At 37.0% G+C, this 25,829-nt stretch overlaps 1 protein-coding gene across 1 annotated transcript; it reads right to left on the minus strand.

The window, feature by feature from the left end:
• Nucleotides 1-8,320: 8,320 nt before the first annotated feature.
• SECISBP2 (SECIS binding protein 2) lies at nucleotides 8,321-25,591 on the minus strand. Its single transcript, XM_009995693.1, has 11 exons — nucleotides 25,499-25,591; nucleotides 24,985-25,032; nucleotides 21,264-21,362; nucleotides 18,014-18,146; nucleotides 14,749-14,918; nucleotides 13,337-13,373; nucleotides 12,596-12,716; nucleotides 10,680-10,900; nucleotides 9,843-9,997; nucleotides 9,202-9,403; nucleotides 8,321-8,415 (listed from the first exon to the last, which is right to left on the minus strand). The coding sequence occupies exons 1-11, from the start codon at nucleotides 25,589-25,591 to the stop codon at nucleotides 8,321-8,323; spliced, it is 1,374 nt and encodes a 457-aa protein (XP_009993995.1).
• Between the last annotated feature and the right edge of the window lie 238 nt (nucleotides 25,592-25,829).

Here is a 25,829-nt window from a genome sequence, read left to right on the forward strand (position 1 = left end):
GACTTGACATAGACAACAGGACCCGTTTTGCCAGTGGAAACTACCTGCACAGTGCCATTTCACTCGAAGTGCTGAAAGAGAGGTATAGAAAATTAAATTTATATGGAAAACTAGCAAGCACCGCCATTGACACTGGGAATTATGAAGGGGTTAAAGGAGTCGTTCAGATGGTGCAACAAGGCTTTATTTTGAAAATGGTTAACCTTTTCCTTTCTAAAATAACGAAGGTGGTGACATTATTAATATATGTTTACAGAAGAATTGTTTTCAGAGTTAATTGTTTGAAATATATGTTTTGTTTGTTAAGAATAGCTTCTTACGCATTCAGGCAGATTTGTTGTTTAATTCGTTGCTTGAATGTTGTTTTAATGACTTCTTTAAATCTTTCAAGCATTCGTAAAATGGACGGCAAAGTAAGTACATTGTGTTTGAAATTAACATTTTTTAGTTTGCACTAGACATGTAATTAATTTGTATTATAGCAACACTAACAAATGCAGGATACATGTTAATAATTTCCCGTATCTCCAAAAATACTTCTCTAACAATTAGATCTGAGTCAAAAATCTCATGAGTTGTAGAAAATCTGCATTTAACAAATGTGATTTGAAGTTTTTTGTAGATGAAATTCGTCTCATAGTGTATTTTTATTACTGCTCAATCCTAAAAAGGATATAATAACTATGCCTGGAAAACCAGGAATAAACTGCAGCGAAACACAAAGATCTGTAAAAACCCCTACTAGAACCTATATTTTGCTCTTGAAGTAACTTGTATGAGAGTTGCTGTGGGGAATTCCAGTGCTTTTGACTGCACAAAAAAAAAGAAGGGTAAATTTGCCCAGTTGCAACTTGCTAATGGGCTGACTTGAATGGGCTGAACACAGCTTGCAAAATTTCCCATGTTAGAAAACTGATTTAGGCTTTTGGTGAAATGCGTGTAAACTGAGCTTTTGGCATGTGTCTGGAACAATTGTGATCTGTAGCACCAGAAAACGGAGCTGGTTTTTGGGTGGGAATAGTACCACTTGAAGTAACTTCAGTGAAATTTCCTACACTGAACATGCTGCTTCCTCATATGGCCCTAAAATGGCATTTTTTAAGCTCAGGGTTTTAGGTAATGGCCCTGTGCCCATGTGTTAAGGCTTGAACTACTACAAATAAAACTTGTAATTCAGCATCTGGGCTTTTAGCTTTGCAATGCCAGAGTTATAACTTCTCTATGCATGGCAAAGTTCATCCGCAGGCTTGTGCTGCAACATTCTTTCTTCTTACTGATCTTCACTGTGGTCAAGTAAGTCTTAAGGTTGTAATTTCTCCAAGCCAGCCTGACCTCAGTGAACACTAATGCTTAATTTTGTTTCTGTATTAATGCCATGTCAGACTTACTGTAGCATCTGCTAGCAATTATAATCTGGTGTTTCTGAAGGCAGCTTCTGCTCTTCAAAGCCTTTTTTTTTTTTTTTTAATAAAATATTTTAATATTTCTGCTGTCTTTTTATTTGCTTACTGTTCTTCACTTTTGTCCAAATTCTAACTTAAGCATTAGTTTACTGAAAAATGTTTTTCTGGTTCCAGACTTCCCATTATTTTAGTGGTGTAACCTCTGTACTCTTAACTGTAGAATGAGTACCATCATCCATAAAGCAGTTTTAAAAGTCTGTGCCAGGCTAGCTGTTTTCAGTTCAGCATAGCTTGTCCCCTCCACTTTGTCAGAGCTATTGCCAGTTCTTCTTCAGAGATTGTGTCACTTTCCGCCCTCTTCTCCTCAAGAGATACATTCTACCAGGCTTTAATCAGATCATGTTCTTCATCATTCACCCTTACTGCTAATTTATGTCTCCATATTTATAATGTATTTATTTTATTTCCAAATTACTTCAGAATTTAACATGATGTGCTGAGGAAGTGCACAGATGTAAAGACTTCTCTTTTTTGTGTGTCTGCCTGCATGATTATCTAAAATGTGATTAGACTATAGGACACTGACCTAGAATAAAATTTTTTCATAGAGAGAAGTGTCAGGTGGATTTGCAATCTGAAATGCTCATAGTAACAGCTGACTTCTGTAGTAGGTTACTGGTTCTCTGAAGACACACTTCCAAAAATAGTTTATTTTCTTTTACCCCAGATTTCTCTTTACATCATCTCTTGCTAAAGCTTGTCTGGAATCTAGGGCCCAAAGAAGAAATAGGTCTATTTTAAACATCAGAATTACTGCAAAGTTCTTAACTTGGCCCAGATGTTTTCTTTTAAATGAAAGGGCTGTGATACTGCCAAGTACACTTCAGCCAACCTAGCTAATTTTCCAGAAGCAGCTGTTCTGTCCTCTAGGCTACTGTCAATCTCTTAATTTATTCAAATTCTGTTCTTGCAGATTAAGACAAATACTAGCAAGAAGGCTAGAAGATTAGATTGCTTTTAGTTGTTGATCCAAGCTTCCTCCAAGTTCTGTCTTGCCTAAGTGCCTGATGTAATTGTTCTGTGTTTTTGAAATTCTGCTTCTTTCATTATTAGTTCCAGCATCTTTGGCACACTTGAACTTTTTCCCCTCCTGGCCTTGATTTCAGATTTTGCAAGGCATGTCTTGTACCAGAAGTACAGCAGTAGGTGATGTGGCCTAGTTCTACAGGAAACTGTACAGGTAGATAGTTCATCATCTGCTCTATCATGTTTTTGGGGTAAGTTCCCACTTGTAAGAATCAAAAATGCCTTTATACATATACAGTCATTTACAACTTTGGTTTGAACCTAAATTAGCTGTGATTGCTCCTTTTTATCCCAGGTTTTTGGTACCCAGAATTTCAACTGAAAAGAACTAAAAAAATATTACAACCATTTATGCTTTTAAGCTTAATCTTGAGGTCTTAGGCTTTTGTTTTCTTTTTAAAAACTCATCTTGTATTTTCTTACAGAATAAGTTGACATGCTTTTACAGGTCCAGATGACTCCTATTTTGTCTGGAAGAAGAATGGACAGAAGATGAAGGCATGCATCACTGAGCAATCTCATACGCTGTTTGATGGCAGAGTGCATGTTCTGAGTTGGGTGAAAGATTCAGTGTCAGAAAATACAGAATATAAATGCTCATTCATCTCAAAAGCTGGGAACACAATGTCAGAAGTCCGCATCACAGTGGAAGACAAAGGTAGGCTGGTTTTGAGCATACGCCATGTTTGGCTTGACCCTGGTGTGAGTAAAGCTCTGCAATTTTCACCCATAAAACACGTGCATGTCTGAACATGGTAGCTCTTGCTTACCCTATTAGTACCCAATTAAATTGTTTATTAAAAGTTTTTAGAGGAATAAAAATTCCTTTTTCCACCCGCTCCACAAAGGAATAACCTGCAAATTAGCAGTTAAAATCTAGAAGTTAAACTAAAACTAGTAAACTAATGGGCAGAAATTGGAGGTCATATGAGTACTGAAGAGTTTATTTTTAACTCTTTCAGAATTCTAACAGGGAAACGCAGAGAAGTTCTCTAAGGAAGTAACAGAAACCTCAACCAGACAGGACTTAAAAAAAAAATAAAATAGGACAGTTTGTAAATCACCTGTTGTAGGGTGAGGTCAGTTCCCACCTCTTCATTTGGACATTAACTGGACAGGTTGCTTAAATTCAGCAGCTGTGCAAGATCTTCCAGTACTGATTACTAATTGTAACTTGATCATCATTTGTACCTAGCTTTTAAGGACTTATCCAGGTCTGGAGAAGGTCTGGATAATCTTAAAACAGATAGTCAGAGCAATGAAGATGATACAGTATGGATTCTTCATGGCAGAGTGAAGGAAAAAGTGAATTATTATTAATTACCTGGTTAATAGCAAACATGAATTTATCAAGAATAGTTCAACCCTTCTTTTTCCATGACAGAGAAAAGCTTTAGGAGTTACACAAGTTGTCATGCTACTCCTCCAGTTACTTTGAAGTTTGTCTCTGATGCAGAATGAAGAGCATCTCAATGAAACTACTGTACATGAAAAACAGTGGGAGACTTGCACTGTGCTCCAAAAGCATTTTATGCTGTTGTTATGTGTCCCAAATGATAAAGTATTTAATCTGTGCATGTCACCACCAGTGTTACATTCTGCAATAAAAACTGGGAGCCAGAATTAGAAATAGAATTTCATCAAGATGTTGTAAACAGCCCTTTTTAAGTTCTCAATGGAATAAAGCATAACTACCTAGTATTACCTAAAAATGGGGGGAATTACAAACTGGACATAGTCTGCTACATTACAGGTTTGGAATGATCTAATTGGAGTGTGCCTGTGCTTCTTAGATGGGTCTGACCTCTTAACTTGTAGGTTGTATTTTGTAGCTCTCATATCACAGGTAAAGGCACTTAATCCGTTTACTCTAGGGGCTATGAAGTTTGCTGCAGAGAACAGACATGACCATCTGAATAGAACTTATTTTCAGGTAACATGAAGAGGTGGAGCAAAATGAAGGACAAGATGGTGGCTTTGGTTCCCTCTGGCCCAATCCTCCACAAAAACTCCTGTGACTGAATAGACATCAACTTACTTCACCATTACATAGCTATGTAATCATCCCATGTCCCATCCTCAGGTAGTGCTGGTCAGGATGAATGGACCAAACAATTTGATAACTGGAGAAGTGCCATCAGTGAGCATGACAAGATGATGCAAAATTGGAGAAAAACGTGGGTAAGAATTTTTGGAAAAGACCTCTCCTACAGTGGTTTCTACGTGATGCACTACAGACCCAATTTTATAAATAGCCTATGACACTTCTGCAACTAAGTATATTTGCATAACAAAGTGATTAGTGTTCCTGTACATCATGCTTGACCCTCTCAGCAGTCATGTCTGTTCAATCTATGATATATATTATGGTTATGTCAGCTTGCTCCTTCAGTCCACTGACCAAGTACTAATCAGTCCGTAGTTCTCGTCCTGCTCAGAACAGTAAGTCTGTGTATTCTGAATAAAGTAGATTAACCACAGCTGCAGACTAGCCAGATTACAGAGACTACTGGACTTCATAAATAGCTCTGCCCATCAAAGCTGGCCTTCATTTAAAAACAAAAAAAAAGGTCTGTACTTAGCTTTTAATGCTTTTTTTCCAACAGTTAGAAAAAGGTTACTTTTGATTACTTCTTCTTAGGACACATGCTTGTTGCATGTGGAACAGTTAACACTGGCAACCTTTAAACCCCACTTCAATTTTTAAAGCAGTATTAAGACATCATTCTGATCTTTTCTTCTTCAGGAGACCTGTAACAAGAAAAGCAGCTTCTAATGGATGAAGGAACAAAAAAGCTAGAAGGAGCATGCAAGTTAGAGTACCCAGTACTCTTAGTATCAGAGCATTCAAAGAGGTTCTTATGAGTGGTAGTGCTGGCATTGAAACTGCTATGCAGGTGGAAGAGAATATCCTTACTGCACCAAAGAATAAGTTACATGCTACAAGGGAGGCCATCCATCCCATGCTGGAATGCTCTTTGGTTTCCAGAAGCCAGTTATTTCTGCTTAATGAGGAAAAAAAGTGGCCTCAGTATGATTTGTACTACTCAAATAATATAATTTAATGTATGGCTTCTGTTTTGAATTGATTAAGCAAACACATTAATTTTGCGCTTGAGAATCTTGGCATATGATTTAGATTAAATAAATGTGATCTAATTAGTAAAGACACTTCAACATTTTTTTTCCTTTAATGTGTTTACCCTTATACTCTATTCCCAGTGTTTTGAAGAACATTCCTTTCTGGTGTGAGCAAGTTCATTTGTTCAAACACATCTCCTTTGGTTGTAAAGTTCATCAACCAAATAAAAAACTTCTGACTAATACTTAAAATACAGACAGATTACAATGCACCCAAGTTAAAGCAGACTCTTCAGGTTTTGCAAATTATTCTTCTATACTTGAGACAACTGTGGTAGATCAAAAAAAATCTATGTTGGATGAATTCTAAGACTAATTTCATCAAGTATGCATATTCACATTTAAAACCTTCACAGTGAAAATGTGCCTATTTAAGCCACCCTGAAATTGTTTTACTGCATTGCTCTTCAGAGTTTTATCCCTTCTGCATCTAATAAAGAATTGTGTAAGGCATAGTTGAAGTTCTTCCCTATTTTTCACATTGGCAATAATAATTCAATGCTGATGCAGACTTCTGACACTAATGTTCAGAGGGGATTTTTTTCCTCCTTGTGTTTCTCTTACAACATCTTTTATGGCTAAAGGACAATTATAAAAAACATTTTCTTGAATTGTCCATTTTCCATTTATTTAATACATCTGAAACTGGCTTTAGTTCTCTGGTGCTGAGTGGGAAGGTAAGGCTTTGTAAGACTGAGGTCAGACTTTAGATGAACACAGCTGAGCTTTGCCTTGTGTCTGCAGCAAAGCACTGTAAGTAATAAAAAGAGACTGCTGTATTTTTTTGTTTAGCTCAACTTTGTGAAAAGAACTCCATGTAACAGAACTGGTGAACATATCTATGACTCCTTATATTGAATTTTTTTTGCTAAATTCTACGGACAGAAAACAAATCCCTATGATTTTGAATAACCTACAGCGTTTCCACAGTAACTTTTCATGCTCTTCTAGACTAAGACGAAACAGAGAAAACATGGCCAAAAAAAATCTGTTAATGGAACCTTCACCAACTGATCCCCATTCCATACAGTGACTAGGTTTAGCAGTTTCAGAGTTTCAGATGTGTACTGAAATGGCACAAGTATGAATAAATCATAACTTACCTCTTGATCATGAGTACCTGCTGGCCAAAACCATCTTTCATCACTGGAATCTTTCACCCTCAATTTCCCCTTAAAAGAATCTAATCCAAAAAATCATCACTATAATTAGTGACCAACTGTGCATTTCAGCTTAAGACTGGTTTCCCTTATTAACATGCTTCCTCAAAACTGACATTTCTAGTATCAAATGCCCACCAGAATAGTCTACTTAAGTCACAACCATACTTTATAGAATCAAAATACTGTAATAGATTTTATACAATTTACATTCTACAAAATGGTTTGAATTTCAAAACTAAAGTTTTTGTATTGCTTATTACTTCACAAGGCAGCTACCTTTCCAAGTACTGAACTACGAATGTTCAATGTGTGAAGCATTTAAGAGACACATTTCAGAGATGCTGTCAACAGGACAGGGCATCTGTATCAACCTTCAGAACAGCTGACAAGCTACATGTGCATCCTTCTATTACTTTCATTAGGCTTGACCTCTTGGATCTCCAACGTGTAAATAAGTTTTTAAATAGGACATTCCCACCATTATAAGCACATTTTGTTTTTAAAATTTTATTTCCTGTAAGATATAAATTTCTAATTTCCTGTAAGACAGATTTTATTGCATTATAACATACTAAGTTTTCCCTACCTTAGATACAAATGGAGATTGATCAAGATCTCTGACATACAGCCACCAACACAACCCCAAAACTGAAGGAATGAGGAGTCAGCATAGAGAAAGTAAAGAAAGGACAACAGGTTCACACATTTGTTGTCCTTCAGTATCATCTAACTTCAAAGCAGGGCATATGATAAACTAGTCTCAGTAGCAGCAAAATTATAATTGTACATGTAACCAGCTTCATGAAATACCTAACAGAGCATTTTCACTTCCAAGAATCTCAGACCTTTGCAGTCCATGCTCCTTCCCCTTTACAACTGCTATATGATCCCAGAAGAACACAGTATGATACGTAAGAGCTAACTGGGGACTTCATCATCATAGTCTTCCTTAATTAGTTTCAATAAAGCTGGCTGGCCAGAATGAATTTCTTGCTGAGTGGAATAAAGAGACATTTATGCCAGCCTGCCCACCTGAGCAGGTTTATTTAAAAGAAAAAACTAAAAACAAACCCACAACAAAAGTGTGTTTACGTTCTTTAAATAAGAGTTAAAAATAGAAAGCAACTCCCCACAAGCCCCAACCTTCTGGCTCATAGAATCTCTCCCTCCCAAAAAATTACCTGTCTAGCAAGCTATTTTGGTATTTCATCACTAACAAATCAATGGTAGTCCATAAAACCATTAAAATATGCCAAACAAGTTTAAGTGGTTTGGGGCTAAAACAAATTGCTGTTGTCATCTGCTATGTGATCACCCAAATACACAGAACATAAAAGCATCAGCCACTGCCTCATGTGCTCCAGTGTGTATTTTGCTTAAAGAAACCCAGAACAATTTACCTAGCTGAGTTCAGATATTTCTTTAAATTATTTTGTTTTGCTACCCTCTTACTAGAGGTCTAAAAAAAAAATTAAAAAGAAAAATTGAAGCCCAGAAGTATTGGATCTGGATTTACTGATGCTCTTCTTAATTAGTAATCACCGTGTCAGCAGTGGCATTCTTTTCCAGTTCCAGTGCATATGGGTTATACTCCTCTTCAAGTTTTCTCTTCCAGATTTTAACTAGGAAATATTAGAATTAAAAGAGAAAACACAAAAATAAACCCCAACAAATAGGTTACTGTATAATACTTAAGGAAAAACTTAAAATAAAAGGTGACAGCAATTCTCTACTTCCTCCTCAAAGTAAATGCTGAGATAAATTGGCACATGAACATGTTGGTGTGTACACCATGCAACATCAGATGATGCATGAAGAATACTTCAGGACTGACTGGATCCACTGAGGTACTTACATCCAAACCCTACTCAAGTAAGACTAACCCTGAAGGTGGATCCAACTTTAAAAAAATTGAATTTTTCAAAAGTTTCATAGAGTATCTGTGACTGTTGTTGTCTGGTGATTGTACGAGTGGAGCTGGAAGAATATGTTTCTAGAAGCGGAAGGCCTTTACAAAACTAGAATACTTATGGACGAGAAGATGTATCTCCAACAGACTTGAATACAAAACTTAAGTCTGCCATAGTTACAGACGATAAACTTCTAGAAGAAAACTTGGGTAATTTTTTAACAAACAGGAATAATAAGGAAATCTGTCAAACCTCAGTGGACAAAGCAATGAGTACCACCTGCCATCAGTGGATTTCAGAGAGGAACTTTATGTAAGACTTTCTCAGCAAAAGCTCACCTCAGGTTTTTAAAATTAGAGGAGCAGGGAGAAATAACAGAAAAGTGTTGTTTCCCCCCTTATTAATCACTAATATGTCAGGTGTCATCTGTTTCATTGAGAATGGAAAAACTGTAGAATGTTTTGCAATCAACCAAAAAACAAGTGAGTAAATACTTACTATAATTTGGTACATCCTCATCACAGTGCTTGGAAGACATTTTACCCATTTCTGAGAAGCCATTTTTTTCATAGTCAGTGGTTAAGATACTGGGTTGGCTTTCTCTTAGTCCTCCTTCAGCTTCTTTCTCTAAAGCTGCTATCATATCTTTGTAGGCCTTCCTGGCCTCTGTTGTCAGTTGTACCATCCTATGAAAATGATCCTATGGTAATACAAAATATTAGGAGAGCTTAAATCCTACAGGAAATTTCAACATTTCCATGAATTAAAATCTCCATCTGTAAAGAATATTCCTTATTCAGAACATGTATGTTCATATGGAAAAGGAGCTGCTAAGTATGTATAAAGACACAAAACCCAAACAATTTATAAGCATTTATGGAAACACCAATTCTCTTAGAAAAAAACATTTTGGAAAGAGATACAGATGGAGAGGATGTCAGGAATAGATAGACAAACTATGTTTTTGAAAAGTGCTGAGTGGCTATAATTCTAAAGTCAGTTTTTATATAAGCCTGGGACCAAGAATGTAAGTGTGCAAAAGCAAAACAAACAAAACCTTAAAGTCAGAGTATTTTTTCTTCCTGCCTTACAGGTAAAAAGTAAAAATCAAAACCAGGAGCCTACATATTTCAGCTTACCTGAGCTCCATCATAACTAAAAACCCCCACTACGCTCACAGGCACTGCTTTGTTCAAACAGCGGCCCAGGGCCTTGCGATTAAGGGCAAAAACAAATGGGATATTCTGTTCACAGGCACAGTTGATAATGTTGTGTAGAGTCTCATCCAACCCACCTGGAGAGGACACAGAATTAACAAAGATTTACACTATTCAAGCTGATGATAACTAAAAGATGGTACTGTTAAAAGATGGCAAAAAATACCCCAAGATTACAGGTGCATTCTGAAATTACATGCATTACACAGGGAAAATATTGACATGGATCTCAATAATAGTGTTAGATGTCCATTGTAAGAGGAGAATTTGACATGTTTTTCCTAATTAGCAGTGTCCTTAAATGGCTACTATTCTGTATTTTGTTTTTTATGTAGTATAGTCTAATCTAGTAGTAAAAATACAACATAGCTGCTAAGAGATGATTAGAAGTTAAAAGAAGGTAATGACAATACTTAAACAAGTTTTAAAGAATCACGGACAACTTATTGTCAGTCTGTTACCTAAAAGAAACTGATACATAGCAAGATTTCTTGTGGTGGCACAGCTGGCATCATTAACCTTTGTCTCTTCTCAGCTTTGCCAGTGCAATCTTTCATGCAGCTGCACTGCAAAGAGATCCTAGTTTCAGACTTCCGCCATCCCATAGTCTTGGCCCAGCTCACACTTCAGCCACAGAGCAGTAAAAATTTGAAGGCAGGCATCTTTTTATGACTAGATTTCAAAGGCTACTCAAACATGTTCTGTTTTTTCCTACTTCTTTTATTAAATGAACATATATGTATTATTAAACATATTTACCCTTTGACTGAATCTTTTCACAGTTAGGTGAGATGATGACACATTTAAGTTTTTTCAGCTTCAGGTGTTTCAGAACTTCTCTAAGACCCATAACAAGCCGGCGTTTTATCTTGGCCTTTACCGGGTCTTTCTGATATAAGCGATCTTGGAAGCGCACCAGTTCTTTTAACAGATCTGTCACACAACTGTCAACTTCTTTACTAAGTACCTGGCTGCAATACCTGGAATAAATAAATCGATTCAGTGTTAAAATCCCTACAATTACAAGTATGTGACACTAATATGTAATATATAAAATACATAGTTTACCTCTATTATGTGTCTTTTTTTTCAATCTCCATTGCAAACACACTTACATACATGAAAAGAAAAATCTACAGAAGATTTCTTTTTCAGCTGCTGAGAACTTACACAAAATTTTGTTACTTGTAGTATCTGGCCCCCATCAAACTATACTAAAAATAGATATACATATACATACATACCATAAACCTACCAATAAATATTTATACATGTTTTTCTATTGAAGCTATTTCCTGAAGGCATTTATTTTAACCTATATAATATAAGTACAGCAACCAAAATATACAACTCTATTTCTACAAATACAAGCCTACTTATAACAAAGATGGAAATTTGAATAAATTCGTCTTCCCCTGGTTCATATTTTTTGTCTGTCATCCTATTTCACTTATCAATACTACAATATACTTATCATAGGATAAAGATAAAAATGGATGTACCTCAACCTTCTAGTATTCCCTTGGAAAGGTCACGGTTCTAAATTATTTAGCCACCCACCCAATTTTTAACACAAAGAACTGTTCAGGTCTTAAAGAGAAAAAAAAAATCTCAAATCTCAACTGCACAGTCAACAGAAAGATACCACGTGGCAAATTCACATAACATTATGAGAAGAGACCACAAGATCTGGATACTAGAGATACAGTTATCTTAAAAGTTTTATTTAAATTACAAGAGTTTTCGTCTACTATTTCCAGTTGCTCTCACTAAGTCTCAAATACAAGTATACTAGACACTGAAAATCTAAAGATATTTCAAGCTTTGCTCAATGCTTTACTTCCTTTGACAGGTTGCCCCGTACATATTCAATCCAAACCATGCTTTCAGTAACACAGTGTTATATGGACATAAGTCATTTTTAATGCAATTCAAAGTTAAATTAGAGCTAACACATGGCATGAAGAAGATAAAGAATGTCTGTATCAATGTTAACCTTTACTATAATATGAACTGCAAAAAGGCCAGTGGTGCCTTTATGGGAGGAAAACAAAGTTAAAACAGTTTACCTAAAGTAACTGTCATGACTGGATCTCTTCACCTCTTCACATATAGTAATGACTATTTCTTCTTTTATAAGGAAATATGCATACCTATCTGTTTAAACAAAACTGAACATGTTTGTACATAATCACCCATAAATCTCCCCTCTACTTCTCTGCCCAGCCACAGTATGAAAGTGTCATCTGGCTAGTCACATTCTTTACATACTTGCCTTTTGGTCTGGCAGTGGAAAACCAAAGTACAGACTAAGTAAGGTGTACTACTCTTTTTCTTAAACATTAAGCCTGTACTACACTTATTTAAAATAAGGTACTTCAACAGCAGCTCCTTTTCCTTCCTTAGCCTCAAATTAAGTTATTTATTTTTTCCACTAAGAAAAATATTTTGAAATAAGAATTACAACAATGTATAGACTATTTCTCTGAGTATTATTTTGCTGTGCCAGCTTACAAAAAAACTGAGAAAAAACCCTAAAACCTTCAGCCTAAACTACAATTAAGTCTTCAGTCTAAACTACAGTTAAGTCTTGCACAGAATGCAAGTATCTTGTTTGAAAAATGCTGTATCGGTGGTACTGTGAAAAAACATGTATCAATACAATCAATACTTACTCTCTAAAATTCCTACTATGGATTTTTGGAAGACTGGAGGTCGGCTGCTTTGAAGTAATAGAACCTTCTGTAGATTCGCTGATCCCTGTGTTCTCCGGAAACCCTTCAGCAACTTGTGTTACTGGAAAATGTAAATAAAGGTATTTCAATAGAAAGACAGACTAAAAAGCACTGTGAAGAGAATAACTTGTCAAGTATCTCCTGAAGAGTAATTTCTTCAGTATTTCAACAGTCTGTGGCAGTAGGGGAAAATATAATACATTCTTTATCTCTTAGGTTTTATTGTTGTACTTCTTCTTGAACAGATTGCGAGAGAGATGCAGGGATTCTCACCAGGACCCAGCAGGCATAAACGTGTGGAACAGTAATCAGAATCCCTCAAATACATTGATTATCAGCTTTGGCACACTTTAAACTCTAGATAAGCCCAAGCTGAATCTGAGAAGATCCCGAAGTTACTTCTTTCATTTGGTAGTATTCAATACACATTTTTGAAAGTACTCCCAAATCATCATCTACGTACTGTATTGTAGACGTCCCTTCAAAGATACCTGCTTGAGTATCCTGTAGAAGCGTTTCATCTTCTGTAGTATTTTCTGCAGACTGACAAGTATTTTCTTCATTTTTTGGTACTGCTGTCTGTTCTAGCAGGTGTTGCTGTTTTCTTTGCTCTCTTTCTTTCAGAATGATCTATATATATATATATAATCTACAAAGAAAAATACTTTTAACCTTGATTACCAGTGTCATGATGGACAAAATAATTACTAGGGGTCAACTACAAGGGCAAAACAAAAGTTAAAGAAATAATTTGCTTTAATACAGAGTAGCAGGTGAAAAAGTCAACCTTTTTGTATTTCTTCTTCAGACTGCTAATTTGTAGCAATACAACCAAACACACAAGTAGATACATACACACACACATATATATATTTATCTGTACACAGACACAATAACTCTTCACTCTTATTCCCTTGATAAAAATCACTCTAATAGGTTGTTGTTTCTGAATTTGTTGGTTGAAGAAAAAGAGAAGAAATTACCATGGCTAGCTAACCCATATAGGACATGAAAGGGTAAGGGGGAAGAGGGAAGGGAGAAGTGGGAAGGAGGAAGTGGGGAGGGGAAGTAGGAAGGGGGAAGTTAGGACATATGGTGGATCCAAGCATGCTACCATTGTTAAAGCAATAATCAGTTTCCTAAAACTCATCTTCCTTCTCTGTTTTCATAGCTGCTAAGAAGCAGTTACTATGACCGCTAGCTCAGCTAATCTACCCAAAATCTGTAATTAATTACACCACAGTATCTAATTGCACAAGTAAATTTCACCATGGGCATTTGTCAAAGATGAACAAAGAACAAAAATAAGCACTCTACCATACTCAGAATACAGATAGTACACAGACAAAGCAGTCTTTTCTTTTCTCAGACCTACTGTGGAAAACAGATGGCATGAAGACATAACAGCCAGAAGAGTCCTCTAAGTATCACTCCCCAGAGTCTGTTACATGTTATTTTTATTGTACACTTCTCAAATTCAATTAAGTAGTACAGAATGACTTCTAAACTACCTTCTCTATCTCCTTAAGAATTGTTCTAGAACAAAAAGTAGTGATGGAGTGGTATCTCAAAATCCTCTGTACAGAAGACATGACAGGAAGCAATGTGAGTGGGCAAAGAGGTAAGACCCAAGAGAAACTGCCAGGAGGATCTAACACTAGTTGCTGAAGAGCTGAGTGAAGTTCTGACTTGGAAGAGCATAGAAGCATCAAAAAATACTACCTACTATCACTACTGTGTTCAATCCATTCTCCCCAGTCCTGCAAATAAGCATATCTTGTCCAAAGACTTTTTTTGATGTCCCCCTGTACCAATAATGTGTGGACACTTTTGTAGTGGCACTTCTTCAGCCATTAAGTGATATAAGTGAGAAAATATATTTTTGGGGGAATACTTATAGGCCATTCAGCAAGACTACCCTGTCATCCCAGGCTCCCGCGTCCCCTTTTTTAAACCAAGGAAAGCTAAAATTGATTTTAGCCAAGCAGATGCTGAGATGCAGATCTGCATACCAGATGTTTTAATAGATTCAGAGAGTAATACTGAAGTTGCATCAGCCTACACTGTACTAGTTAAGGTAAAAATATGAGCACCTTTTTAAGAGGTGTTGGTCTCTTTGCCTTAGGGACTTCTCTCTGCTTCCCTTTCTTTACCAAAGGAGCACTGGAATCCAAAGGGTTATGAGGCATCTTTCCTTGGTTTAACCGGTGACTTTTTGTGGCTGCAGCAGGTTCCTTAGAAAGCAAAGGTATGGCACCACCAACTGAGATTAAAAAAAATAACAACAAAACAGTCTACATCAGACAAATAGAACTAGAATCCAATGCAAGTTTAATGACTGGATTAGGACTAGTGTACACATACTAAATTTCTGTGGTGTTGCTATTAAGAATATTTATATGTAATCCCATGTCATTAAACAATGTTATTAAACCAAAAACATTGACATGTCTTTTAAGATACAACTAGAATTACAAGCTCTGACCCTGAAGTCTCAAAGGCACAACAGTGTATTCCATGCTACCTTCAACACCACACCATGCTAATTTGCTAAACCTTCAAGAATGTCCACGTTTCTCGGCAATGGTACTTCATCTGCTGCAGATTCTGTACTGCGATAAGATAAATCCTGAGTGGCAGTATTGCAGATTTTAGATTTAATTGCTGTAAATAATCTGGACCATTTACTCCTACTATTTGTTACACGTTAATGAAGCTGGATGAAGTTCATTTGTAGGTGAGAAATCAGTAATTCAAAGCTACAGCTAAGTCTCTATTGCTTAGCCAGCATAGGTCTCTGGAGCTGTCTACTTTATTGGCATTGTTGAGAGGCTTCACAGAATAAAAGCTTAAAATGACTGGCCAAGTCACTGAACCTGGACCTGTTACATCACATCACATCCCAAAAACTACCCTTTTTTTTCAAGTGGTATCAGTAGAAATGGCTGTATCATGTGAGAGCGCTTAGTGAAGCTTCAGTTTCCTGCAATATAAACAAGGTTACATTAGCAAGTCAATGAAGAGGATGACTTAAGTATCAGTGGAATATTTTTCTAAAAACCACCCAAAGCTTCTTGTGGCTTTTCTTAAACCATATTAATTTACTGCTTCCAAAGTATTATATGCTGATTCTCCAACACCACTAAGGTACTATTAGCATAAACAGTTTCCTTCCTTAAATTGCTACACTGCAACTTTACTTTTTCTCTGTGTAACAATGGCAATCTGAGAACACTGCCAAGCATACTGTGAAGTAAGCTAGCAGAGGTGGCTACAAGAACTGAAGCTGGATTTGAAGAAATACATACACATACATCCTGCAGACATGTGGTATTTCCTTCATTGTGTGCATCACCTTTTCATTTCAATTTCACAGCATTCTCACATTCCTGAACTTCATGGCTTGATTTATCAGTGTGCTGTTTTGCACAGTTGACATATTTTCAAAATGTAATATAAATTGAAATAACTACTGCTTTACTATGCTGCACCATCCATACGTTATTTACCAAATGAAGTAGTACATTAAATGAAATAACTGTCTGCAGTCACACTCCTTAGAGCCCTTCTTGCTCAATGTGCTTCTGTTCTGGTTACAGAGGTCAGCACAATGACACTTCACAAACTAAGTTACATTTTGGAAAACACCAATTTAATGGGTGCACTGAATGTAAAAAAAAAAGCAAAAAAAAAAAAGGGAAAAAAAAAAAAAGCGCAGAGGTAACACCTGTTATACTTCCGGGATATGAACGTGATATTTCTCTTCTGCGGCAGAATCAGACACAGGCAATTTAATATTAGAAAACAGGTATTGTGATCCATACTTCTGTGCTCCATCATCTAGTTGCCAATTGTACAATTTTATACAAACAAAACTGGTTATTAGCCAGCTAAAACTTATCAGTCCTCTGCAGGATTGAGTTTGACTGACTCAAATGAAAAACAAACCATAATTGCAGGGAAAAAAAAATAAATAAAAAAAATTGCAGCATCCAGTTTTAGGCACCTCAATTCAAGAGAGATACTGAGGTGCTGGAATGAGTACAGAGGAGGGCCTAGAGAAAAAATCTTATGAAGAACACTTGAAGGAGCTGGGAATGTTTAGTTTGAGGAAGAGCAGGCTGAGGGGAGACCTCATCAGTCTCTACAACTACTTGAAAGGTCACTGTAGAGAGGTTGGTGCTGGTCTCTTCTCACAGGTAATTAGCGACAGAACAAGAGGGAACGGCTTCAGGCTGCAACAGGGTAAGTTCAGACTGGACATTAGGAAAAATTTCTTCACAGAGAGTGGTTAGACACTGGAATAGGCTGGCCAGGGAGGTGGTTGAGTGACCATCCCTGGATGTGTTTAAGGGTTGTTTGGATGCAGTGTTGGTGGATATGGCTTAGGGGAGAACTTTGTAGAGTAGGGATGATGGTTGGACTTGGTGATCCCCAGGGTCTTTTAAAACCTGAATGCTTCTATGATTCTATGAAAAGAATTTTAAAAAGCATGTTAAAAGTTTTCTCGGTAAGTGAAAGAAAATCTCATAAATGCTTGAAAAGCTCAACTATCACTGTACACATTGTGAGATTAATTATATTGTGATTAACTCTCTTTCAAAAATAATTATTTAAATATTTTGAATGAAATAAGGAGAGAAATTTTATCATCATTAAATTCCAGCAAACATAGTTTCCCCTTTGCAAAATATACTGCATTAACATAGCCAAGGCTAAATTTTGGCCTACAATGAAAATGACACTGATATTTGCTTCTGCCTGCTGGTTATGCATCCACAAGGTCTGAAAGTGTCCAATCCACCAAAACCTAGGATTTCATTAACAGTAGTTATTTCACAATTACAAAGCATGGCAGAACTCACCCACTGGCTTCGGCTGATTGACACTCATATATGACCCTTGTGTAGCCCTGAATGAGCTTTTTCACTCAAGTTACAGCTCTAGGACTTCTAGCATCAGCAGAGCTTAAGAAAGCCTTTGTTACCATGAAGCTGCTTGCCGCAGGTTCACACCAGAGTAACACAGGCTTTTAACACAAAGCAAAAGCCTCTACAAACATTAGTATTTTCATCTAAGCTAAATTTCAGTAATTTATATTTATAAAAGGTACTCATTTACAATTCATTGTCCTGAAATTTTTTCTTTTTCCCAAGTGTTCCTCCAAACAACTCAGACTGCCATGCTTTTCAGTATTTTTTTTTTTAAAGAACTTTCATCTTCTCTTGAATCTTGAGAACAGTGCTCCTGCCTCCATATTCACAGATGATTACAGACTGGAAATTGGTACACATTTAAAGTTTTATTATTTAAAAAGAACTCAAGTTGGAAGAAAGGAATTATCATTGTAACCAATACCTGAAAATACCACAGGTTTAGAAGACTGTTTTGACTTCTCTGTTTGCTGTTTCTGCTCCAGAACTGCAAGCATGCCACCCAAATCCAACTGCACAGGAATTTGACTCTTCTTACCACTGTTCCTGGATGTTTCCTGAACAAATTCAGCATCAATTAGTAATGCTCTTAAAGTCAGGATGTAAAAACTTTATTTTGGATGTTTTCTGAACAAATTCAGCACCAATTAGTAATGCTCTTCAAGTCAGAACGTAAAGACTTTATTTTGTATGGTGTATAATACACTCAACATCTTCATCCACGATCCTTTAAATTTTTAACTTAATTCAATTAAAGTATTTTGGTCTTTAAATTAAATCAACTTTCCTGTGGAAAATAAAAAATCAGAAACAGTTCAAATAACTTTCAAATAGTTTGGGGAATAAAGCATAAATCTATGAAGTCTTTAATAAACGAGGTGCTTTATGTCAGGCTCCCACTTTGATCAGACTGCCACCTATCTCTGAAAAAGAAAAAAGTCTTCTAGAATTGAAAGTTTTGTTACAAGTACCGAAAAACTACTCTGAATCTTCCAGGGTATATGACTGCAATACACAGATATCATGATTGTCAATGCCTTATTAAAAAGGGAGGTAATTATCCTTAAGCACTATCTCCTCATAAGCAATAATCTTTCTGTCTGTTTTGATGTGAAGGCAAAGTGATGTCCCATACTTGGCACCACATTAAATGATTCAGAATATAAAAATACTACAAATGAATAGTCCAGCAAAGACTATGAAGGGGCAAACTATGATGGCAGAACACGCTAAGGAAACGACTCACGGGTCTTTGTACTTTCAGAAGTCTTACCCTGGAGGATCAATTAATTACAGCTTTGTTACAGTTGGGTTAAGGAACATGACCTGCTTCTTTTGAACCTAGGATCTCATTTGCATCAGAGCTATGCCAGAACCTACTCACCAACATGGCAGTACTTATTGACTTCATTGTTCCTCCATATTTCTTCTCCTTTCCTCAAGCTAAGAGGTTCCCAACTACTCAAGACAATCAGTATGGACTGGATTTATGCCATGATCAAATAAGACAGGTGAAAAACATTAATGATACTTGAAACTCACAGACATTAATGAAAACCTAGTACTTTTCCCTAAACACTGCATCACAAACGGTGGCTAACAATTACTACCATTGAGTGCTTCTAATAAAGAGGATCTTGTCACTTATCTCAAATTATGAATGTCGAAGTATGAATACAATCACAGACAAGCCTGGATATACATCTATATGTGCTAACTTCCTTTGTCATTTTAAGTTGCAAACTTATTTTCAAATATGAATTCATTTACCTGTGTCTTCTTTCTTTCTAATACAGAAGATAAAGATTGCTTTCCTGACAGTCCATCCATCTTGGGAGTTCCATCTAGTTTGAGAGACCAATTATCCAAAGGCTCTTTGGGAAGATGGAGCTTTGAAATTTAGAGATAAAAGGTGACAATGAGGAAGCAAAATAATTTAAAGACAAATGGAAAAGGCTAAAGTGAAGATGGCCTTAAATTCAAATAGAACATAGACAGGGGGATTGAATGCACCCTCAACAACTCTGTCAATGACACAAAGCTGAGCAGTACAGTTCATATGCTTTAGGGAAGTAATATCACCCAAAGCAACCTGGACAGCCTTAAGGAGTGGGCCTGTGTGAACCTCATTAAATTCACCAAAGCCAACTGCAAGACTCTGCATCTGGATTAGGGCAATCGCCAATACTAATTGGAGGAAGAATGCATTGAAAGGAGCCCTGAGGAGAAGGGCTTGGGGGTATTGGTGAATGAAAAACTGGACATGACCCTGCAATGTGTGCTCACAGCCCAGAAAGCCAGTTGTATCCTGGGCTGTGTAAAAAGAAGTGTGGCCAACAGGTTGAGGGAGGCAAATTCCACCCTGCTACTCTGCTCTGGTGACACCCCACTTGGAGTACTGCATCCAGCTCTGGGGTCCCCAACACAGGGAAGACGTGAATCTGTTGAAGCAATTCCAGAGGAGGGCCACAAAAATTATCAGAGAGATTGAACACCTCTACTATGATAAAAGGCAGAGAGGCTGTACAGCCTGGAGAAGAGAAGGCTCTGGGAACACTTTATTGCAGACTTCTAAAAGTGCAATAATTTCCTGCCATACTACTTTATCATAATTTCTTTTTTTTTTTTTTCAGATTTTGAAGAAAACAAAACAGCAGTGCAGCTTCATCTTTGACTATTTATTACAGAAGAATGCGGGTGACTTAATGATCACATCTCTACAACTTACGTAAGCTTTGAGAGGTTATATCCCACTTATGCCTACAAAGCTACAAGGTTTCTCTTGTATGAAATTCAAATTTGTATGACACTTTCTTTGTAGCAGAACTGGTTTGAGCAATTACTGTGCCTCTTGCTGCTCATTCTTCCCTGTCAATGCAATTTAATGCCTCAAAACAAAAAAACGGTTTGGATTTTTGTGGGCTGTTTGTGTTTGTTTCTTCATTTGTTTTTTTCCAAACCACTATATTTGTAATGAAACCAAATGAAGGACAAAAATTTCTACCAGCAAAACTAGCTTCAAAGAAACAGAAATGTGGAATTTCACCCTTGTTATTTGCTTTGCGAGAGCAATCATATTTACAATTCTTGTGATTTATGTTTGGGATTCATTCCCATATTGAATTAATTTCCACATAAGTCTCTAGGATTCATTTCACTTATGTAAAAAAAAAGCTTGAATTTATGATTGATGTTAGACTTAAATTATCACCCTTGCACAACTTGAGAAAAAACTTAAGCACTGCTCAGATAACCCTGAAATTTTATTATATAAATGAACAGCAAAAACAGCCAAAATTGAAAGTGTCATATTATTACTTTTATGAAATGCAAAATTAAACCACAACACTACCTGTAAGAAAATAAACTTATATAAAGAGAGATCACTGCAACTAACTTCAAGCATCTGCAGCAGAGGTGTCTATATTGACATTAGTAGCCCAGAGTTTTGGCATTGTTTGGAGACCAGAAAAACATCTCTTTTGATACTGAATACAGTGAGTAACTCTTCACTGTCCACAGAATAACTAAGGACACTGCCATGGGCAGAGCCCATCATAAGAAGTTACATTTAATCAAGAGAATTTCACCTCAACTCAATTTAAAACTTTCAGTCCTTTCCTGCTTATTTTCTTAACCTTTCTTAACCAACATAATGTTGTAAGATTACTTACTTCAGACTGCTTTAAGACAGCAGGAGTAAATGATTTCTGAGATCCCAGTCTGCTTCTCCTATCAGAAGCAGCTGCCAGATCAGGAAACTCCTCAGCATCCTAAACAAATTAATCAGAGAAAATTTTTTTAAAAGAACTATCAACTCCACATTCTCAAAGCTGAGTTATCGTACATTCCAGTTTTCTCCCTACTTATCAAATATTAATCGTTACTTGGTTCAGTGTACAAAATTTCAGAAACCAATGGCAGTGCCAACAACTGTAACCAGCACTACAATGGCTAAGTGATCTGTGAGGAGGTTAATTCAGGGCTGAAAGAGCTTACAAGAGAAAGCTTTGAACAGCAGGTTGTTATTGCTGTTAGCTGATGCAAGTAATTAGAAGTAAATCATTTAACAGCCTTGCAAACAACAACCTTCTTCTTCCAGTAGTCTCCAGCTGTGCAATTCCACCTTCAACACATGACTGGTAAAGAAAAAAAAGGGCAGGCAAAAGGGTAATAACTCTTCACTACAGTATGGAAAAAAACATATAAAATACTTCAGTGACTACGCAGGCTTAGACACAAGAATAAATTTCATCAGCAGACAATATGTTATCCAGACTCTAGATAAACAAAGTGCAGACAGGTTGGAGCTTGTTCTGTGCTGGTCACCTTATATTCACCATCTCAGTTATAATGATCCTGATCCATCAGCTTGGTTGTCATTAAATTGCTTCTCCTTCCACTTCCTGAAAGGCCTTTTTAGTTGTGATACAGTACTACTAAACACACCAACACTTCTTTTGCAGCCCAGAAGACTTCATTTAAATGGTCCAAGCTAGGAGGCTCTAGCCTAAGGGCAGACCCACCTCACCCAATTAATTATTTTTAAAGAAGCTTGGAAGAATGCCAAAAGACTACTGAAAGAAAGGAAAAAATGTTTCACAAACACTCTTCCAGCTTAAGCACTTCTTAAACCAGAGGTAGTACCTTTGCATTTAAATAGCCCTCACTCAACTATATTTTAATTTTAATCTGTCCAGTCATTTCTTGAATTAAAATAAACTTCTGCCATTTGCAATACCCCGTAGCAAATGAGTAATTAAAATCTAGCACTTGCTGTGATGTTACACCTCCTTGTACATCTTAACTCATCACCTACAAGAACTAGAGGACAAACTTAGGAGAAAGAAATACAAAAAGAAATTATGTGGCCTATGTAACTTCTGATTCCCATTTAGCCTTTCTTTTTACAGACTCTGAAGCCCTAGTTTATTAAGTCTTGCATCCCACAAAAATTGCTTCATAGCTTTGATTATTTTTGGAGCCTTTTGTCTTTTTTCAGTTCACATATGCCTATTGTTTTAGAAGTGGAGGAAACAAAATCCACACTATATTTATATTGGACACATCCTGGATTTATGTATTGTCATAATCCATTTTATTTTCTATTTTCCTAATAATTATCACCACTGTTTGCATGTTTGACCAGTAGTACCAGCACTGACATGGTTATCAACAGCAGCTTTAATCTTGTTCCCCGCAGGGAAAATACCTAGCTTGCAGCATATCACTTTATATGGAACAAAAAGATTACTCTTCATCAAATGCATCCATTTATGCTCTTTAAGAGTGTCTACAACACTGGCTTTCACAAAGCTAGTAAGTAACCCAGTATACTGCTCCTGTGAGCTGCTGAACGTTGCAGAACCTTCATAAATATCCTGGGTGCCCAGAAGTGTTGTGTGGACAATGCTTTCATGTTCTGGTATTTCAAGAGCATCATACAAGTGTTTTCACCCATTCTTCGAGCTGATGAGCACACAAACATTTCCAACAAACCAGGAGGGTCTGAAAGCTGTCCATCACCGCCACAACAGATGCTGCATCCACATCACTGAATTCAGTGAAATCTATGTATCCTGCTCCCTGATTCTATGCAGTATTTTCCATTTTTGTCTCCAACAGACCCATTACCTTCCTACTATTCACCATAACTCCTGTCATTCTCTGTTTAGAAGATAGGTCATTCAGAGGTCAGACACTGTATGACAGCATACAGTAAACTTGGGGATGTTCTCATGAGGGAAAGAACACACAAATCTTTGATTCTACCCATAATTCCCTAACAAAGAGATCTGTAAACATTTATTGTACTAGTCCAGGACAATGAACAATGCACTGAAAAGAACATTTAGTTACAGTTCTTCTCCGTGTTAAAATGTACGGAGCAGGATCCTCCTAGGAAGGCTTCTTTATGCTGTCATTTCACAAAGTGAACATTATGTACCCTAGATCAAACACATAAAGCAACACTGTACATAGTGCTGTACAATACTGCACCTTCAGCGAAGCACTGCTAAACCATGGACCAAGAAAAAATTCCCTCATGTGGGAGAGCCTAAAACTTTCGTGATCTTGAGACACAGAAGTATCAAAATACTAATAGAACACTAATATGCATATTGCAGCTACATGGATTTGAAAAAAAAATGGAATTGAAGCTGAAGTTCAACAAGGCCAAGTGCAGCATGGGGTCAGGGAAATCCCAAGAACAAACAGAGACTGGTGGAGAGTGGATCAAAAACAGCCCAGAGGAGGACTTGGGGGTGATGGTGAATGAGAAGCTCAACATGAGCCACCAATGTGCATGTGCAGCCCAGAAAGCCAACTGTGTACCAGGCTGCAGAGAAAGAAGTGTGACCAGCAGATCAAGGGAGGTGGTCCTCTCCCTCTACACTGCTCTCGTGAGACCCCACCTGGAACACCGTGTTCAGTTCTTCAGCAGTCCCCAAGACAAGAAGGACATGAAGCTGCAGAAGCAAGGCCAGAAGAGGGCCACAAAAATGATGAGTGGGCTGGAGCATCTCTCCTGTGAAGATAGGCTGAGAGTGGGGGTTATTCAGCAAGGAGAAGCGAAGGCTCCATGGAGACCTTATAGTGTCCTTTCAGTATCTGAAGGGGTCTGCATGAAAGCTGGGGAGACACTTTTTACAAGAACAAGGAGTAATGGATTAAAACTAGAGCAAAGTAGATTTGGGTAGACATTAGGAAGAAACTATTTAGCAGTGAGATGCTCGAACATGTTCCCTACGGAAGCTGTGAATGCCTCCTCCTTGGAAGTATTTGAGGGCAGGTTGGATGGGGCTCTGAGCAACCTGGTCTAGTGGGAGATGTCCCTGCTCATGGCAGGATGGTTGAAATTACAAAGTCTTTAAGGTCCCTTCCAACCCAAACCATTCTATGATTCTACAATTCAGGAATGTAAGCAGCGACAACTCTGTTTCATTGAAATTACTTCCAGATGTGACATGGATGGAATTGTAGCACCAGTACCACATTCTTTAAAATCATGGAATCACAGCACACTATGGTACTCAGTATCCTTCCTATCCCTCGTACACTTAGCTTTCTGCAAAAGTTACTAGTGAGTATTTTTAATTTAGGAAATTTGACTTTTAATATTACCTGTCAACATCCAGACTCTCAGATGCATCAGTTGAAACTTGCTCCCAAGTCTCTTCTGCACTCCTCTCTACTCACTGAATACATGGCAAGTCAAAAGGCACAACTGTTCTCTACCAGTAATTTCTAACACACATCTCAATTGAAATGGACTGAACCAGTATCTTCTACACATAGAATTTAAACTTAGATTCGTACAAACTGTGTTAATATCTTGTCTTGCAATACTCTTACAACAAAACAACAAGAACAACAAAAACCTCTTCACTGTACCTCAATCCTTGGTGGTTCCTGCATTGTAGTAGATTCATTTTGAGGTTTCTCCACACCAGTGGGTGACTTTGTTTTTTTCTTCTTTTTCTTCCTTTTTTTCTTTTTTTCTGACCCTTCTTCAAGCTCTGTTTCACTAACATAATTTTTTACTTCTGACTGCTGAAAAAAATTAGGTATGAAATTAGAAACTGATTTACTTCAATACCACCCACAAAAATAAATGCACTTGTACAAGGGCATCTCAATCCATGCTAGGACATTAAGTGGACATGGGAAATTCAAGATCTCTTAAAAATTCAGAGCTACTGCTAAACCTCTTAACTTGAAGCACACTGCATGGTTATTGGATTGTATCAGGACTATTGAGATTTCAAAATCTACCCAAATAAAGCAAGCATTCCATGTTTCATGTCTCATTCTGTACAGAGCCTAACTAAAAATAGCAATGCCTCACATCAAGAGACACATTCACACTGTGAGAGAAATTAGTTAAAAGAGGGTAATTCCCAAGTACCTTTGCTTTGTTATCCTGCTTTCCTTTGCCTCTGGAAAGAGTTTCGGATGCCGTTGAGGACACACTTTTCTTTGGGGGCTGTGTAAGTACCATAGCCCAAGATAAATGTGGCTGAGAAGAGCCACCTGCAGGTGTTCATGGAAATGTTCATTGGGAAAAAAAGATACAAAGATGTTTCAAAAATACTTCTCAAGTATTTAAAATCAAAAGAATCAGTAATTAATTAATCATGGACTAGAAAATATGCAGAATCATTTTGCTTCTGAGGAAGGACTGAAATAAGACACACATTTCATTTCTCCAGATACCCTCCTAGAACATTAACTGCTCC

Source organism: Chaetura pelagica, unplaced genomic scaffold, assembly GCF_000747805.2.
Source record: "Chaetura pelagica isolate M959 unplaced genomic scaffold, ChaPel_1.0 scaffold163, whole genome shotgun sequence".
NCBI classification, from domain to species: Eukaryota; Metazoa; Chordata; class Aves; order Apodiformes; family Apodidae; genus Chaetura; species Chaetura pelagica.

Bases quoted from the DNA above. Each gene is read 5' to 3' on its own strand.
- SECISBP2 (XM_009995693.1), bottom strand. From the start codon at position 25,591: ATGGTACTTACACAGCCCCCAAAGAAAAGTGTGTCCTCAACGGCATCC. The intron at 12,717-13,336 runs GTAATCAAGGTT...TACATTTTCCAG, and splicing joins TTTTGTCCATCATGACACTG to TAACACAAGTTGCTGAAGGG. The intron at 9,998-10,679 runs GTAAATATGTTT...TGTCCTCTCCAG, and splicing joins TGAAAAGATTCAGTCAAAGG to GTGGGTTGGATGAGACTCTA.